Below are 19,266 nucleotides of genomic sequence, written 5' to 3'. Positions count from 1 at the left end.
TCTAATTCATGAGCATATGCTGTTTGTTTCATAGAACCCCTTGTCTCATTCAGTGCACAGAGTGGGTGGTGCTCAATGAATGAAGGAGCTATTCAACATTTCTTTTTATCCTCCACCACTCAGTGTGTTGCCCCAAATTCTAATTTACTGCACACTATGCAAATGCTGCCCTGACTATGGAATTATTAAATACCGCATGGATTTTTCTGCAGTGCTCATCACTGTAGTGTGTGGCTGAAACTTGGGTCTGCCATATTGGAGATGCAGATTTGAAAAGGGCAAAGAATTATTAGCACTTCTTAGTAGAAACAGGGAGTCTAAGCACTCATAGACTCCTAAGCAGGCATGCCAGTGCAGCGGATGTTCCCTTAGGCCAGAGCGAAAATCACTGGAGGGTAAAGCAGTAAGAGAAGGATCCATTTTGTCTGTGTTCCATCCAGAGGTCCTGCTCTGGGTAAGGATTGCTGAAGTGAGGCACCACTGCAATGCACGATTCAGTGAATTTGAGAGCTTTTGGCAACAACCCCTAAGCAAGCCGAGCTGTATGAAATATAGATAGCCAATGGCAACTTTCAACAGCTCACAACTCGGCCAAATCTGAATGGATTTTCATGAGGCCACTAAAAGGCATCTTTCTGCCCAAGGATTATCCTGCTGCCAAATTTCAAAGTCCTGTTGCAAACCATGTAGGTACCAGAGCAATTCAAAAGAAGGTCACAAGGTTTTTTTTATAACAGAAAATATTATTTAACCTCAACCTAGGAATCACTGTCTATCCCCCATAACACCTACTTGAGATTTGTAATTTATATACAGAGAAGTTTCATTTTGGGGGTCTATTTCCTTCCACTTTCACCTTTGCTCATTTAATGCACAATCTCCATTAAACTGGGGAGCTACCACAGCGTGAAATATTTCTGCTGGAGGCCAGTCTTGAATCATACAGCTCAGGAGAACAACTAGTTAAGTCTTTTCTAATCCTTGCATTCAGAGATGGTGGCTGGGGGAGGGAGGAGCAGGAACTGAATTGATCAGGGAAGCTCATATTTCTCTCACCAGACCCAAATTAATAAAAACAAAACCTGATTTCTTCTTTTCTTATTCTTCCTCCTCCCCAGTGTTTTGCCTCTTTCTAACATCTTTATTTTTTGTTTTGTTTGAGAAGCTTAATATTTGGCTGCCTTCTGAAGAAATGTGCAGAGTGACGGATGAAAGACTATTCATCATATAATTCAGAATAGGGGAAAAAAGTTGACTGCTGTGCATTTAAGATTCTAACAACCTTGCAATTTTGTATAGTCGTTTCCCCCCATCCGTTCTTTTGAAGAAATCTGCTTTTATTCTGTTAATAACGAACCACAGTTGCAGCAGCATGGATCCGATTAGCAGTTCTTATGGTACAAAGGGGAGGGGGGAAAAGAAAGGCTGGTAACAGGGTTGCCAATTTGTCCACCTAGGTCCCCAGGAGAAAAATTAGATGAGACGCTTGCTCCATTTTTTCCACTCAAGCACTGCTCCATACTAGATAGAGCTTTTGAAAGCCAAGCCACTGACTTTTTTTTAAAAGCTTTCATTTGAGCCTCCCCAGCAAAAACGCCCTTCACAGGTTTTTCTCTCTGTGCCCCAAAAACATCCAACGCAACTGTGCAAGTTTGGGGGTGGGGGCAGAGGGGGGAAGGGCACAAAGAAACCAGCCTGTCCAACACATTTTATCACACCTCTACAGTGATTTTAAATTATTATTATTGTATTTGCTAAATTATATTTTCCTGAATAACATACAAGAGAGAAAATAATGCATAATGAACAGGCACCTTACAAGTGATACAGCTAAAAACATGTACACATCTGTTTAATGTACGAGTCAAATCCTTACTGCAGTTCTTACTCTGTCCTGTTCACCTGTGATTTCAGTGAGATTTACGTGAATCAAAGCAGAATAAGGGCTAGCCCGGTACGAATAGTTGATACATCACTTTCATCTTTTTTAACTATGGTAAACTATGTGTTCCAGCTAGTGAAAACAAATGTGTTTTTAATTGCTTTCTATATTTCAATTAACAAAATTTTTAATTTGCAATTCATCCAATTTGTAAGCAATTGAATGCTTTTAACAATAGATAGGGAAGTTGTCTTGCCTCCTTATATTACATTCAAGTTTTCTATTTTCTAAAATGAAACCTTAAAATACATTAAGAATTTAATTTAGGAAGTCAACACATGTTCTAAGGGAAGGCATGAATTCAAAGGACTTGCTTCCCAATAAAAACTGACTACATCACAATTTTAACATAACCAAAGGCATATATTGGTAGTTCACCTCTAATCTTTGGAAATTCACAACATCTTCAATGTGAAAATCATGTGGGACACCAAAGATAGGATGAAAAATGTTCTTGGACTCCCCACTACATTTCTTCTTGCAGCACCTGTCTATACTTGGGAATAATTCCAAATCAACAGCTGACAACATATGTTGCTGACCCCTACGTATAGATGAAGACTATCCAGGACATGTTCTTGTCTACACTTCGGGGTCAGCACTGGTGGCCAGCAATAAGTGAAGTGGCATCATTTGCTAAATTTAAGATATTCCCACTGTTCCACAGGCTCTTCTTTCTAACCTCATTCTTTCTCACCATCTCTCCTTTTTCAAGTTCTGGCAAGCTGGTAGAAATTGGAACAGTGCTGATCTGCAGCATTGAAGCAGTTTACCTGTGTGCTGCTGTTCTGTGCTCTACTCTACTCTAACTTTGCAACTTCCACTGCCTGTAATTAATAGATACTTTGTTAGAAAAAAGGTAGGACCAATAACTAATCCCACCCCACCCCCATGAGGATGAAGCTTCACAAGTGTTTATTGTGAATAACATGAGCATCTCAACATAATACACACTTGTGTTCAACAGGAAAAAAGAAAGCCACCAGGAAGGGAAAAAAACAAATCTAGGATATTATATGAGTAAAAGCCTCCAAAGGCAAAGCAGGTCCCAAACAGCATTTTACGAATCTGACCTTCCTTGAGACAGGATCTATCATGCCATATTTAAACTTGCCCAACAATGGGAAACACAAAAGACTAGTGCTAGAGCCTAGCAATTCATGTATTTTTAATCAACTTAAAACTTTCATCAATTTAGTACCCTCTGCAAGGTCACACACAGAACATTCCACCATATGCCTTTAATGTAGTTTGCAAATACGAACTTCTATGTCAGTTTCTGTTTGGAAGGGGACATATCAACATTAGCAACCCCTGGTTATATCATTTATAAACATGCAGATGTGGATTATTAAAGATTAATGCATTTTGGGATTGGTGTCGGCATTCCGTTTGTCTCATGCCGAAACCAATTCTGTTCTTCATTATTCAAAGACAACCCACATCACACTGTTGTGGAAGAGAAATCAAAGGTGCAAATGTGAATTGAGAATAAGTGATGAAACTGATTATCAAGAAACTTAACTGCTGTAATCAATCAACACATCACAATAATTTGAGTTATCTGGGGATGAGGAAATGAACATAAAAACTCACCATCAGAGTGGGTTTATTGTCTGTTTAGTTTTTAAAAACCATGTCTGATATCTGAGTTCCATATCTGACTATGGAACAGAACTGTTAACGCTCCACACATATATTGCAAAGCAACAGTTCAGTCCACACATATATTGTTACAAAGAAGAAGAAGATATTTCTTATTTAAAATTCATTTCTCAAAAATACTAGCCATGACTGAAATTGGAGGGATGTGTGCATAGTGGAAACAATTTCTTTGCAGGACAAAATCCCATTTTATTATTTGTCCTAAATTTAACTCACAAGGCTTCCAGGACTTTGTTCTGATACCTTTCTCCAAGTAAGGACACACAATACCTTCCTGAAGTTGATACTGATGGTAAATTACAGAGCAACCCCAAACTGGACCATTTCCAGGAGGAGTAGTGATATCCACCCTACATGAAAAGTAGGCACCAACACACCACTCTACTCCAGAAAACAAAATATACATTGTACTAGATTTATGGAAAGCTTTATCCATGTAATATGTTCAATTGCCAACAACAACAATTAATTGATAAAGTGAGAGTGGACTGACTTTCCCTGTAAACCCATCAATCATTACTCAATAATGCAAAGCACCAGGGAGAGTAAAGGTTTCAGAGTAGCGGCTGTGTTAGTCTGTATTCACAAAAAGAAAAGGAGTACTTGTGGCACCTTAGAGACTAACAAATTTATTTGAGCATAAGCTTTCGTGAACTACAGCTCACTTCATCGGATGCATGAAGGAAGGGAGAGTAGAGGAAGCCTTTCCATTTATGACAGCATCCACACCTATCTTTTATTGTGGCAATACATGAAATGGAAGAAAGGAACTAAATGTAGCCACATAAGAACATAAAAATTCAATTTCCCATAAAGTAAGCACAGGCACTATACCATGTTCCTTGGTGAAGGCATCAGTAGGTTGGAAGCAACACATAACTATCAAGGAACACAAACAGTAAATGCTAAAATTAGAAGCAAACTGTATTTGCCCTACTGTCGATCTCAGCATGCAATGCATAGCCACAAGATATGACAAGAATGATTTTCATATTTTTGGTAGCTTCAATAGGTATATTTGAACTTTGTATGTGAACCAAAATGCATGTACTAGAAACTTATTCGAAGACTTTAACTGGGTTTCCACACCTTTGTCACCAAAGATTCGGGCGGACTGACATATGGTATGTTAAGCAACAGAGAAAACTTTAAAAAAGCAGTAACACTGTTTTAAATTATTATTTTTTCTGGTTAGCTGGTTGTTTCTTCGTTTTCAATTTAATTTAGTGATGCTGAAAAGTACCAGACTGACAGTCCTGGACACTGAAGCTCTCTATTCTCAACAGAGCACAACATGGGCTGTAGCAGTGTAAGTCTCCCTAATGCTTCTTCCTTGCCACTGTGCCTCAGCTTTGTTCTGGAGAGACCACCTCCAGAAATGAGAATAGTTCCTTGACCTCTCTGATAAGACTGCAAGCAAGGAGCCAGTTCTGATAGAGTTTTTTGTGACATGTACAATTGTCCCCAAGGAATTGAACTGAAATTACCAACTCATTTCACACAGGCCAAACAGTCTTCAGATGGTAATTTATAATCACTATTGAAGTGATCTGATTTTTAACAGGAAACATAAGAACGGCCATACTGGGTCAGACCAATGGTCCATCTAGCCCAGTATCCTGTCTTCCAACAGTGGCCAACAGAGTAACAGAGGTTAAACACTCCATATAATAAAACCAATCCCTAGAGCTAGAGTACCTACAAATTGCCTATTTCTTCTCCCCTTCTCAAAAGAAAGTGGATTGCAGTACAAAAGTTTTAAATATTGTTAAGAATCATTGGAAAAGGGCTTTAAAACTACTGCTATGTGGAACATTCTAATATTTCATTTGTAAGGGAAATCCACAGCCTGGCAAGCATTGTAGGTTTGTAAAACTGCTGAATAGATGTTTTGTGCACTGCTGGTGATTAAAAACATGGCTATGTCAATGGCATTTTGTGTTCTGTTTTTTTTTTTTTCTGGTCTGCTTGCCAATAAACAGCATGCATCTTCCTTGCAACACTTGTTGCAGGAGTTTTGCCTCCGGAGAAGCTAAGAGGGAAATATTGATGGATGTGTTAAAATAATCTTTGTCTAGGCAGGAAGACCATGTCCATTTTAAAGGGAAATTACCCCCATCTTGTCTTGCAATGGTACTACGAGGTACCTGTAAACTTATTGGAAAAAATGAAGGTTCACAAATTCAGCTCATATGGTACTCATCTCTCTCAAATAATTTTGCTGAAACAACAAATGCTTTAATACACTAGTAACAGTGGGTAGTAAAGCAAGTTATTTTTCCTCCCTAAGTAAGGACCACAGACTTTGGCTCATTGGGGAAGGAAGTCTGACATTTTCCGAAGTGTAGTTTAAAAGAAGACATTTCCAATCAACTTGTCTTAGTCCAGTCATGCTTCTAGAAATACTTTATTTCACAGGCTTTACTTTTTGCCAGACATGAGACTACCATTCCTGCTCTGATTCTCACTCTGAAACCTCATTTTAGCCTATGATAGACAATCCTTAATCACTGTTTCCTTGCTCCACTAATTAATCCTTCTAATCTGCCCACATATTAACTAGTGTGTATACCAAATTAGGAGGCTGGGCTGGATTTCCAGCCACAACACTTCACAGGCACCCCATCACACTTCCCTCCTTCATGCCTGCAGCTGTATCACCTTGTATTGTAATTCTGTCAGGTCTTAGAAGTTAAGTACACTTGGGCCTGGTCAGTACATATATGGAAGACCTCCAGGTAAAAACTCATGAAGTAGTGTTGATTACACAGTGGGAAATACCCATTCCCTGGAACTAGTGTACTCTGTGAGTAGAAGAATGGCTATACAGCTGGGATATAATACTCAGATACTGACCACCTGTGGTCATTAAAGATCTTTCAAAGTGGATTAAGCTAAACCAGAACAAAGCACTCTTAATCTGGAATAAGAGTGTCCACACTTGGTGTTATTCAGGAATAGCTTCTCCTGAATAACTCTATGTGTAGACAAGCCCCTAGTGTAGACAAGGCACTATAGCTTTTACCGTGACTAACTAGGCAAGGTCAACACTATATTTCTCGATAAAAAACAAACACCACCTTTTTTGCAATGAAGACATAGCCTAGGAGCATTAAACCAAATATCCCAATCAAATTCCAATTAGCTTGTTGCAATCCTTCTCCAAAACCGAATAAAGATAATATTATTCTTCACTTTCTATGCTAACGTGCTGTGTAGCACTGGTGTCTATTGATAAACAGCTGGTTTTCCTTCATATGACAAAAATGCTGAGAGATGAAATGAAAACACCCAACAATGTGAAAAGCCACTGTTTTCCCCTCAGCACTTTTCTACATGGAGACTTGACAAGCAACAAGCCTGGGTGTAACAGCAGTGGGCGAAAGTGGACTATAGAACAGTTAGTGTCCAGTAGCAGGGTCCACATAGCCACTTAGTGCACAGCAGGCTACTGCACTGTAGATTTACACTTCAGCTTGCCATGCACTAGATTTCTGGGTGGACAAGCCCTGAGATATTTCTAAACACAACATTCATAATGCATGAAGAATTAGTGTCAAAAATGTCAAAAAGTGTGTCTAAAGGAGTAAACCTCTTTGCAGAGGGTTTCAAAAATAATGTTGCTTAACTCATGAAATCTGCCCAGACACTAAAGAGTTAACAGCTTCCTGGCCTATCAGCAATCTCCCACAGTACTCTTGCCCTTCTTAATATTTAAACACTGTTGCTGCTTACGCCGTAGAGAAGAAAAAGCTGATGAAAGCCTTTGGCCAATGAAATAAAAATTTGAAAAAAACAAAACAAAACAAAACAAAACCCCAAACCAAAACTGTTTAGGTTATTTACATTTTTGCTTTGTTAGTAAACTGAAACGGCTGGTGCAGGAGGCAAGAAAAGTGAAATTAACATCCACTACATCTTCTGGCAATGGCAGCACATTTTGATGTTATGTTGTGTCAGCTTCCACTACTGGGTTAGGGTTGAATTAGATACAGTGCAAGACCTAAACCCAGTGCAGAGCATCACATTTTATGTTTGTTTGTTTTTAAATCAGTAACCTAGTTCTGGAAAAGCTACAAAATAAAGAGAACTTTATTTCTGTTAAGTAAAATAATGGTCTATATTACAGAAATAAAAATATAGAACAGCATCTTAAATTGGCCTATTTTTAAGAGAGACGTGATACAGGTTTTGGAAAAATATGCACTTTTGATTTTAAAAAAATCCAAATTGATTTTTCTGCCCTCCATGGTTAATCTCCCTGCTATAGTCTAATAGTATGGATGGAAACAAAGCCACCAGATATGTGTACCACTTACCACAAGAAATATCCGTCCAGCTTTTCAAAGAGTACAGAAAGGAAATGCCCACTGATTTACGGATGTGCCAATGTCAGGGCTGTCTGTGCTGGTCCATTCTCATGAAATTCACAATGTGTGACAGAAAGCAATATGGGATGGCAAATTTTCAGAAAGGTGGAGAAACAGTTTAAACAGGCAATGGAACGGAATTAGCCATTTGGGAGGTTTAATAGTGGGCTGTTTGTTTGCCCTTTTGATGTTCCATTAGTTGTTGATTTTATTTCAACAAAGGAGGGATGGGGAAAAGGTAGCTTCTCTTCCAGAAAACCCTGGGAAAGCAACACCTTTCTTTTAATGGCCTTCCCAGCAAGACCCCCCTACAACATTTTGGCTTTCGCCCTCATAGCTATCAGCAACACAACAGCTGCTCTTTTTACAATGACTTGCTGGAGAGAAAATGATTGAAAGAGCCAATCTATGTCACATGGAGAGGCTGTAGCAAGACATCGCAGGAGGCAATAGGAGAGAAGTGAGGTCAGAACAAACAAGGGTAGGGTGAGGAAGGAGTGAAAAATAACAACAAAAAGAAAATATTAAAGGGAGGGCGCACGCTAAAGAATATTTGTTTCAAAAACACTGCAGCCTGAGCATCACAGGTCACAGAAATACAGACAAACTCCCTATTACTTTTTTTCCAAGGCATCATGGCTGTAATTGGGCTGAAAGGAAGATTAGAAAACCGGCAATAGCACACACAGATGGCAATTCCAGGTGGGGTGAAAGAGGAAGAAGACAAGAACAGTCTTATTTATATGGCGTGAAAAACTTAGCAGCTCTTAGCCAGAGGATTAAACACCCACTCACCCCCAATCTACTGGGAAAGCAGAGAGCACTTGGATTTCTACTAGAGTCCTGTCCCTGGACTCTAGCTAGGGTATCCATCCTCCATAGCAACCTTTGGTTAGTAGGTATCTGATAAATCAAATCCTACAACCAGCTATCCCCCTTGGCTGCTGGAAAAGCAAAGCATCTGTCTTCTCCTGACTCCTAGCCTCCAACCCATAAGAGAAGGTTACTCACCTTGTGCACTAACTGACCTTCTTTGAGATGTGTGTCTCTATGGGTGCTTTACTGTTGGTGCGGCAGCACCCCCTGCAGCAGTGCCTGTCAGATTGCACACACGCACCTCCCCCATCTCACGCCCATCACATGCCATGAGCGGAACATATATACAACGCTGCGAGGTCCGATCGCCCTCCAGTTCCTTCTCTGCTGCAGAGCCTATGTTTCAGCTCTGAAGCAGAGGGGAGGAGGGCAGGTAGTGGAGCACCCCGGGGGGGGGAGGGGGGACACATCTCGAAGAACCACAGTTACTGCACAGGGTGAGTAACCTTTTCTTTTTCTTCGAGTGATGCCCCTATGGGTGCTCCAGTGTAGGTGACTAGGAAGCAATGCCCCTAATTGGAAGGCTGGGACTTCAGAGTGCTATTTACTGCAGATGACAGGACAGTGTGTTGTAGTAGTGTTCTGCTGTGGTGGGCTGAGTAATGGCATAGTGACGATTAAAAGTGTCTGCTGATGCCCATGTGGCTGCTTTGCAAATATCAGCATTCGGGATATTATTGAGAAAGGCGATTGAGGTGGAGAGCAAGCAGGTGGAATTTGCTCTAGTTGCAGGAGAAGGATGTCAACTGTGTAGTTGGTACGACTGATGTGTACACTGCAAGATCCACTCGGAAAGGAGTTGATTAGAAATAGCCGCACCACTCGATCTTTCAGCAATTGAAAAGACTAAGATTTTTGGAAAGATTTAATTCTGTGCAGACAGAAAATGAGTGGTCGTCTAACATCCAGGGTGTGCAATGTTGACTCCTGTTGGTTGCTGTGTGGCTTTGGAAAGAAGCAGGGAAGATAGATAGGTTGATTGAGATGGAAAGAGGATGGTACCTTGGGTAAAATTGTGGGATGTGGACATAGCATAACTTTGCCTAAGGAAAAGTTGTGTACAGGGGGGTATCGATAAGGGCTCCAATTGAGGGCAGCGGGAGTTCTCTGGTGTGGCAAAGAGGTCTATGTGGGGGAATTTCCAGCAGCTGAAGATGTGCTGAAAGGCTCACGTATCTAGTTCCCACTTGTGATCATGGGAAAATCTGCTGCTTAGTGAGTCCACAGTGGTGTTCTGGTGTCCAGAGATGGTCGAGAAGGTAATGCCGTGTTGTATTCAACATTTCCATAATTTCAGTGCCTCCGAGCACAGAGTGGGACCTTGCTCCGCCCTGCCTGTTGATGTAGAACATGCAGGCGATATTGTCCATCATGACTCTGATGGTGCAATGTGTGATCAGTGGGAGAAAATATTGGCAGGCATTGTGGACTGCTCGTAGCTCCAGGAGGTTGATGTGCAGGGTGGACTCAGTTAAGGAACATCTGCCCTGCACTGTATGAGTGTGAAGGTTTGCTCCTCAATCAATTAAGGAGGCGTCAGTTGTTAGAATCATGGATGGCACTGAATGAAGGAAAGAAACCCTGACACAGATGTTGTGGGGCTATATCCACCAGAGTAGAAAGTCCTTGACTGTCAGAGGCATGGATAGGAGATTGTGTAGACTGTTTCTGTGAGGTGCATAGACTATATGTAGCCATGCCTGAAAACGTCACATGCGTAACTGTGCATACTTTACCACAAGTGTGGCCACTGCCATGTGGCCAAGTAGCTGGAGACATATCCTGGCTGATATTTGGGGGCAGATTCTCACCATGGATACAAGATCGATGATAGTCGGAAAATCTTTGAGATGGAAGGAAGGCTCAGACTTGTATGGCATCTAATTTTGCCCACATAAACTCAGGTGTTGCACCGGAGTCAGCGTAGTTTTTTCCAGGTTTACACAAAGGCCAAGGCTTGAAAAAGGTCCATTGTCATTCAGACGACGCAAAGAGCATTGGTTTCAGATGGGCCCTGAGGCGACAGTCATTCAAGAATGGAAAGATGATGACACCCTCTTTGCGTAGGTAGGCAGTGACTACCGCAAGGACTTTGGAGAACACACAAGAGGCTGTCGACAGTCTGAAGGCTAGTACCTTATACTGATAATGGTTGGTTCCCATGATGAACCAGAAAAAACATCTGTGGGCAGGATGTATCGTGAGAAGAAAATACACATCTTGGAGGTCAAGGGCTAAAAATCAGTCCCTCTGCTCCAGTGCTGGGATAATGGTGGAGTAACCAGCCTGAAGCACTGCAGTTTGATGAACTTGTTTAGGTTTTAAAGGTCCAGGATTGGTCTCCACCTGCCAGATTTCTTTTGAACCAGAAAATAATGGGAGCAACCCCTTCCCTCTGTGCTGGGATGGGACCAGTTCTATGACTGCCAGTTGCAGAAGAGAATTTATTTCTTCTCGTGGGATGGGTTGGTGAGAAGTGTCGTTGAAGAGGGAGGGTGGTGGGGCGGGATAGATAGGAAAGGGATGGAGTATCCTTCCCTGATGTTCTCTAGAACCTACTTGTCTGAGGTAATCAGCCACCATGATGGAAAAAAGGGGGCTAAGCGGTTGCTAAACTGCTGGGATGTTGGAAATGACTGATGTGACTGGAACAGGGGAAAGCTTCTCAGGACCTAAACCACACCTTCAAAATTGTTGTTTGGTTGATGGAGCATGGGAGGTAGCCCCTTGAAGAGTCACATGCCTGCGTTTGGTAGGGGGCTTCTGTCGATGGCGCTGAATATTGTATTGCTGCTAGGGAGTGTATTGTGGTGGTCAGGATCATGGGAGAAGCTGGTATTTCCCAGGACACTGCTCTCTTCGTCTCTTTGGCACTGGTGTGTAAGGTGTGTTGCTCGGGAATCCTTAAGGGAGTGTAGGGATTCATCCGTACACTCAGTGAATAATCTGGGGCCCTCAAAGGATACGTCTTTGACAGTAGTTTGTATCTTGGAGAGGTGGAGCCATGACATCTGTCATGACTATGGCAGTTGCAATGGAATTGGAAGTGGTATGCCTGGAATCCAAAGAGGCTTGTAAAGCTGTGAGGGGTCAAGAAATGTCCTTTGGATATGAGCTCCTGGGGTCTTTTTTGTCATCAGGAAGGTCATAGCAGAGTTCCTGTATTTTAGAATAGTTGACGTAATTGTACTTACCTCATAACTGGATATTCGGAATAGGAGCATAGCAGACTAATAAGCCTTGCCCCCAAATAGATCCAATCACTTCCAGTCTTGTCATGATGTGTGGGTTGAGATTGGTATTGGCATCCTTTTTCTTGCATGGCACTGAAGCCTATGGAATTTGGGGTGGGGTGACAAAAAAGAAATAGCAAGTCCTTTGTTGGAACATAATATTTTTTGTCCACCCTCTTGCAGGTCGGGGGATGGACGCTGGGGTCTGCCAGAGCACTTTAGCGGGATTGAGAAGGCCTCATTGGCAGGGAGGCTATTTTGGAGGAGGAGGATGTGTGCAAGATGTCGAGCTGCTTATGTTGTTGATCTTTCACCTCCTCCAAAGGAGTCTGGAGGGAGTCTGCAATCCTGCGAAAATGTCTGAAGTTGTCAGCTGCAGTAGGGGGTGGAGGCATGATAGCTAGAGCCTTACACGGATACAAAAATGTGGATCCGCATCCAATCCGCCAGGATCAACCTACAATCCGACCCACAATCCGCTAGCCATCTTTTACCTGTATCTGCATCCACAGCAGCAAGCCATCTCACAAGGGCTAGCAATGGAGGTGGGGGTGAAGGGAACGAGTGGGGGAGTGGGGTCTTGCAGGGAAGAGGCAGCACGAGGGTGGGGACTGGGGCTAAGGGGCAGTAAAGGGGCGGGATCTCGAGGAGAAGGGGCGGCACCTAGGAGTACTTGGGAAGAAGGGGCGTTGCATCGGATGCTGCCCTGGGGGACTTGCGAGTGAGGGCACACGGCAGCAGCAGTGCGTATTGCATCACAGTGGGGTGGAGTGGTGGGGCACTGGGGCAGGAGCAGGCAGGCTGGGCCTGGGAACATGGCCAGTGCTGCCAGACTGGGCCATGGTGGGAATGCTGCTGCTGCCCGAGGGGACTGAGCTGCTGGACTGGAATCAGCGCGGCAAGCGAGTGCTGGACAGCCCCAACTCCGACCTGTCGCCCAGCCCCAACTACTGGCTGCTGCCGCCAGCCCCAAGTGCACTGCACTCCCCAGGCTGTCTGAGCTGAACGTCATAGGCCAGGTGCCGCTGGTGAGTAGAGCCCTGCGTGGTTGTATCTGCATCTGATCCACTATCCGCAAAAATGGTCTGTGGATATCCGCGGATTTGCAGGGCTCTAATGATAGTCTCAGAAGAAGAGAAGTGGAGTGCTGGTACAATTTCATCCTCGTGTTCTCCCTTCTCTTCTGCTAGAGGCAGATGCTCAGCTTCTGGTGGTCGAGAGACCGATGGAGAAGGTGAAGGTGTAGGCCTCTGGCTTTGCTCCATGGGAGGTTTCCCAAACTGTGCTCTGTACATGGTCCAAGGATCCCAGTAGGGTCAATGTTGAGGGAGTGGCACATCCATGGCGGTCCGTATTAGGGCCCAAGTCCGGTTGTGGATTGTGGATAGTGAGGACGAGTAGAGGAAGTCTTTTGAGCCTATCTTGAGTAAGAGAGTGGATTGGAGTACTCTTCCTCTTTCTTCTCCTCCAGGTCGCTGGGGAAGAGTGTTGCCGTCCTTGGAGGGGAAAGGGAAGAATGGTGTGAGTTTGGAGAGAAGGATGGAAGTAGAGGGAGGTCATGTGTGAATAGTGGTGACTCAGGCACATAAGAGACAAGTTGGTCCTTGGGGTATCTGTACTCTTGGGGCAGAGGGAGGGGCATTATTGGCACCAGCGCAAGTATTGGTGCTGAGGGAGAGATGTATTCTCCTGAGCAACCAGTAGACAGAGTGGAAGACTTGCTTGGTGTCGAGGACTTGTTCAGTGCTGAAATGGAAATCAGCGCTGACAGTGCTATCAGTGCCATAATACTCGAAGTTGGTCTGGTTGGGACGGTTGGCACTATTCTTCAAGGTCTTGGGTCTTGGTCTGTATGTCTGCCCAGTTAAGGTCTTCAGACCTTTGCTTAGCTGTGGTACTGGAGGTACTCAGACAGGCTCTGGAGCTACGTCTCCTCTCTGAGGATGTCGAGGCAACTGACCTCACTGGGGATGGTGTTCTGGTGGGCGATGTCTCAGAAGGTGATGAGCCAGTTTCTTCTCAACAGAATGGGAAACAGAAGATCTTCTTTTAGAGGGGTGTGGTGAACGAGGGTTGGTAGACAACCTAGCAGAGGGGAAGTGTCTGGGCCAGAGTCTGATGCTGGACACAGTGATTTCCCCATCAGGAGAAGTTGCAACCAAATGTCCTGGTCTTTTCTGGCCCTGGCAGTGAGCACACTTTTTGGGGATGTGTCCCTCTCCCAGGCAGCGAATGCACTGTGGTTGACCAGCCGTTACTGGGAAGGCGATCCAGCAGGAAACACACCTCTTAAACCCTGGAGATCCGGGCATATGGCTGAGGGGAAAAAATTCCCAGTTTGGAAGAGCAGGAAGTGGGAAAATGAAAATCTAAGCTACAAACTAACAGGGAGGGTAAAAAGGCATAAAAGTGTGTGTGTGGGGGGGTTTATAGGGAGAGAACGAAAAGGGAGGAAATAACTACTAAACTGCACTGAAAGGTAACAGGTAAGGCAATATCTAACAGAGCAAAAGGAGAAGTGGACTCTGCTGCGGATTCCCTCCCAGACCAAAGGCGGTTAAGAAGGAACTAGGGGGCGGCTGGACCGTACAGTGCTATATATATGTCCCGCTCCTGGCATGAGATGGGGGAGGTGCGCATGTGTGGTCCGACAAGCGCTGCTGATGAAGAGCTCAGATCCTAGGCCCAGGGGGTGCTGTCACATCTATAGGGGAGCATCCATAGAAACATCACTCAAAGAAGAACCAATTAATATTATTAGTTGTGGGTACCTACTGCTCTGCTTCTCTCAGCCTCCAGAAAGCTGCAAAAAGAGTAAGTGATTGCCTCCATTACTTTATACTTGGCTGCTGGCAGAGTAGTGTCTCTATTGTTCTCCTTTCCCATGAATAGCTCCAGAGCTTTCCTCTGGTGTTTCTCAGTGCTTTCCCAAGCAGCAGAAGACTGAAATGGTCAATATTCCAGTCAATTTAATTGCTATTCAAGGCTTCTGAATTTCATTCTGTAGCTGTTGCTTGGGAACGTGTAAACAGCAGCAAAGGCACTGCAGCTGTCTGTAGATTCAGGAAGACAGCAGCTGCTCTTGTTCATGTCTGAAAAGTTCATCATCTACCAAAAGAGTTAGAAAAACTTGGTTTTGGAGGCTGCTTAGGCCAGGAGGCAACCTGGAGCAGCCTATCTTGTTTTTGTGTCATTCCTAAAAATGCTACCTTGGAAAGATGGCACTTCCAGGAATGGCAAATCGTTCTACAGAACAGGATGGCTGACATTCAAAACCATGTTCACTTCCTGGTCAAAAATTAATTAGATAGACAAAACACCGATTTATTTAGCTAGACATGACTGTTTGGAGGTCCACCAAATATAAATGAACTGATTTCCCATATTTTAATGCTGGGTTCTTTCAAACAAATTTGGGACTTCCAGCAACGTCATTTAATTTGAGCCCTCATTGCAAAGCACATGATTCAGTGTATGACCACAGCCTATCACTACTATACTAGTGGGGACCAGTTTAGAATGTGTCTAGAAATAATGCATATAACTGATCTTCTGGGCAGTTTAAGGTATCTTTATAAAAGTCTTAGTCTACATGAACCACCTTGTACCACACACCAAATGGCACTGGAAAATGAATGGTAAACATTTCACTATCATTTTAACTATTACTGGTGGGATGGAATCCTAGTGATTTCTTGTTCCTTCCAGCTCTAAGGTGGAAAATACTATCTTTACTTGTTTGCAATGATGTCCCAAACTATGTATTCATAATACAGCCTATGAATTATTTCCCCTTCCTGGGTTTATGGTACTCTATAACTCCAGGGAACAAAGACAACAAAACCCCAAAAACAGAATGAAAAAGGGCCCCAGAATAATTCAAAGAAGCGTGAGACTTTTCATAGATGGACCCAAGGATTGGCCGAAGGGAAAAGCTCTGAACTGTACTGCTCTAAAATTGAGAATGTCTGGACCAAAGGTTTTGACTGGTCCATTATAATGACACATACAAAGCACAATTTTGGATCTAGACCAGAAGATTCTAAGAATCTGGAGGTCGGGGTGTTTGATTTGAAGTTTTGGTTTGAACCCATCTCTGATAAGTGTGTATTTTAATAACAAAAGGCCACTCAAATGCAAGATTTCCATAAAATGAATGAATTTCAAATACCCAAGTCACAGAAGTAATTATTTTTAAAATTACATAAAACATCATATTTCTACTCATTTTATTTTTTAAAACAAATTTACCTGGAATACTTGCAGGAGAAATTGGACCAGATCTTGATTGGTTGCTTCCAACAGGAGAGCCTACAGGGGAAGGTGATGGACCGCCTGGGATACCAGAGAGATGTGGAGAGGCATGAGGGGAGAAAGGTGACTGTGCAGGGTTACTCTGCTCTCCCTGGCTGCTTGTAGAACCTGATGCACTAACTGCTGAACTCAGTGTTGCTTCAGTTCCAGTGGGCAAGTCATCAATGGAGCCGGATAAATCCTGAGAGAGAAGAAGAAGAAGAAGAAGAAAAAAAAATAGAGTACAAGTAAGAACTAACACTCAAGGTAGAGCATCTGAAAACTAGAAGGGTGGTGAGGAACTCTTTGCACTTCGGTGGAAACCATTATTATTTTTAAAAAGTTATTTCATGTAGAAGGATGATGACAGACCCTGCTCCCTTGTCTCATTAAAGATCCAATTGCAATTTTTGCAATAGAAAGGAAGTTTGCTCTGGTCTGTTGATTAAATTCCAATTTGTATAACTACATTCTACCAATCTAAAATCCCCCTCTAGTTTTAGCTGTATATGCCATTCTTCACTTGTTTTTCTTAACTACTATATAATCTAAGTTTGCTGTAACTTATGTGGCCGTGCAGCAGCCTATTTAGCGCTAAGCAGGCGCTCAGGGAACCTACCTGGGGACCTGCCGTGGCTGGGGACCTGCTGTGGCCAGGGTAGGGGCACCCCTCCCTTGGCCCCCAACCTGCCGTGGCACCCCTGCCCCAGCCCCAACTGTGCTGCGGCCTGGTCCTGCCATGGATGGGGTGCCTGGACCTGCTGCGGCCAGGGTGGCCCGGACCCAGCCATGGCACAGCCCAGCCCCAGGCACGGCTGGGGCAGGGCAACCTGGCCCCAGGTGCGGTTGGTGCACCACTCACCCAGCCCTGGCCCAAACCTGCCATGGTGGGGAGAGGCACCTTTTCCCACCAGCCCAGGTGCTGCTGCAGGGAGAGAAAGCGGGGGGGAGTCTCTCTCCCCACCACAGCCCTGGCACACCCTCCTGCACCCAAAACCCCTCATCCCCAACCCCACCCCAGAGCCCACACTCCCAGATGGAGCCCTCACCCCCTGCGCTCAACCCTCTGCCCCAGCCCTGAGCCCCGTCTCACACTCAGAACCCCTCGGCCCCACCCCATGAATTTTGTTATGTGCACCAATATGAAGGTGACATGTCACTCATCACCTCCAAATTGGTGCACATAACAAAATTCATTCCGCACATGGGTGGGAAAAATTAGAGGGAATACTGTATATGATGTTGCTATACACTGTTAAACAACTGCTGTGTTTTATTTCAGATATAGCTGCATTGCCACTGGTGCATAAAGTGTTCCCTATATAGTCAAACCTTGCTTATCTGAATGCTAGTTAACTAAAAATTTCAATCACCTGAAGGCTGGGTACATCCCCAAAAGGTTTAGATTCCTAGATTCCAAGGCCAGAAGGGACCACTGGGATAATCTAGTCTGATCTCTTGTATAACACAGACTACAGAACGTCCCCAAATTTCTAGAGAGTATCGTATAGAAAAATATCCAATCTTGATTTCTAAATGTCCAGCAATGCAGACTCCACTACAACCTTTGGTAATTTGTTCCAATGGTTAATTACCCTGACTGTTAGGAATTTATGCTTTATTTTATTTTACATCTGAATTTATCTAGCTTTAGCTTCCAGCCATCGGATCAGTTATAAAGTTCTCTACTTCACTGAAGAGCCCATTATTAAATATTTGTTCCCCAAGTAGGTACTTATAGACTGTGATAAAGTCACCTTTAATATTCTCTTCATTAAGCTAAATAGATTGAACTTCATGAGTCTATCACTGTAAGGCATGTTTTCCAATTCCTGTGGCTCTCCTCTGAACTCTCTTCAGTTTATCAACATTCTTCTTGAACTGTGGACACCAGAACTGGACACAGTATTCTAGCAGAGGTCGCACCGATGCCAAAATAACTTCTCTGCTTCTACTCCAGATGTTTATGCATCCAAAGATCACGTTAGCCTTTCGGCCACAGCTGGGAGCCCAGGTGCAGTTCATCACGACCCCCAAATCTTTTTCAGAGTCACTGCTTCCCAGGATATAAAAGTTCCCAATCCTGCAAGTATGGCCTACAGTCTTTGTTTCTAGACCTACACACTTACATTTGACCATATTTAAACACATAGTGTTTGCTTGTGCCCAGCTTCCTGAGCAATCCAGATTGCTCTGTATCAGTGACCTGTTCTCTTCGTTATTTACCACACCCACAATTTTTGTGTCATCTGCCAACTTTATCAGGGATGATTTTGTGCTTTCTTTCAGATCATTGATAAAAATGTTAAATAGCGTATGACCAAGAGCCAGTCCCTGTAGGACCCCAATAGAAACACATACACTCAATGATGATTCCCAGTTTACAATTACATTTTGAGACCTATCTGTTATCCAGCTTTTAATCCATTTAATTTGTTCCATGTTAATTTTATATCATTGTAATTTTTTAATCAAATGCTGTGTGGCATCATGTCAACTGCCTTACAGAAGTCTAAGTATATTAAATCAACACTATTGCCTTTATCAACCAAACTTGTAATCTCATAAAAAAATCAAGTTAGTTTGACAGGATCCATATTCCATAAACCCATACTGACTGGCATTAATTAGACTACGCTCCTTTAATTTTTTATTGAGTCCCATATCAGCAACTCCATTATCTTGCCTGGGATCAGTGTCAGATTGACAGACTTACAATAACATGGTTATCCTGTTTACACTTTTAAATATTGGCACAACATTAGCTTTCTTCCAGTCTTCTGAAACTTCCACAGTGTTCCAAGATATAGCAAGCTCCTCATCCATCTCTTTTAGAACTCTTGGATGCATCTATCTGGACCTGCTGATTTTAAAATGTCTAACTGTC

The 19,266-nt window shown here is 43.3% G+C and overlaps 1 protein-coding gene across 24 annotated transcripts in view; it reads right to left on the bottom strand.

The window, feature by feature from the left end:
• ARID1B (AT-rich interaction domain 1B) overlaps nt 1–19,266 on the bottom strand; it is a 409,836-nt gene that overhangs the window by 118,040 nt on the left and 272,530 nt on the right. For all 24 annotated transcript variants that reach the window (XM_038394479.2, XM_038394489.2, XM_038394491.2 and 21 more), the window contains one exon: nt 16,338–16,581. In XM_038394479.2, the coding sequence (XP_038250407.1) occupies nt 16,338–16,581 (244 nt within the window). The remainder of the gene's footprint in view (nt 1–16,337; nt 16,582–19,266) is intronic.

This window comes from Dermochelys coriacea, chromosome 3 (assembly GCF_009764565.3).
Source record: "Dermochelys coriacea isolate rDerCor1 chromosome 3, rDerCor1.pri.v4, whole genome shotgun sequence".
NCBI classification, from domain to species: domain Eukaryota; kingdom Metazoa; phylum Chordata; order Testudines; family Dermochelyidae; genus Dermochelys; species Dermochelys coriacea.
Note: the sequence above shows the minus strand (reverse complement) of the source record. Positions and strands in the feature narration are given on the sequence as shown.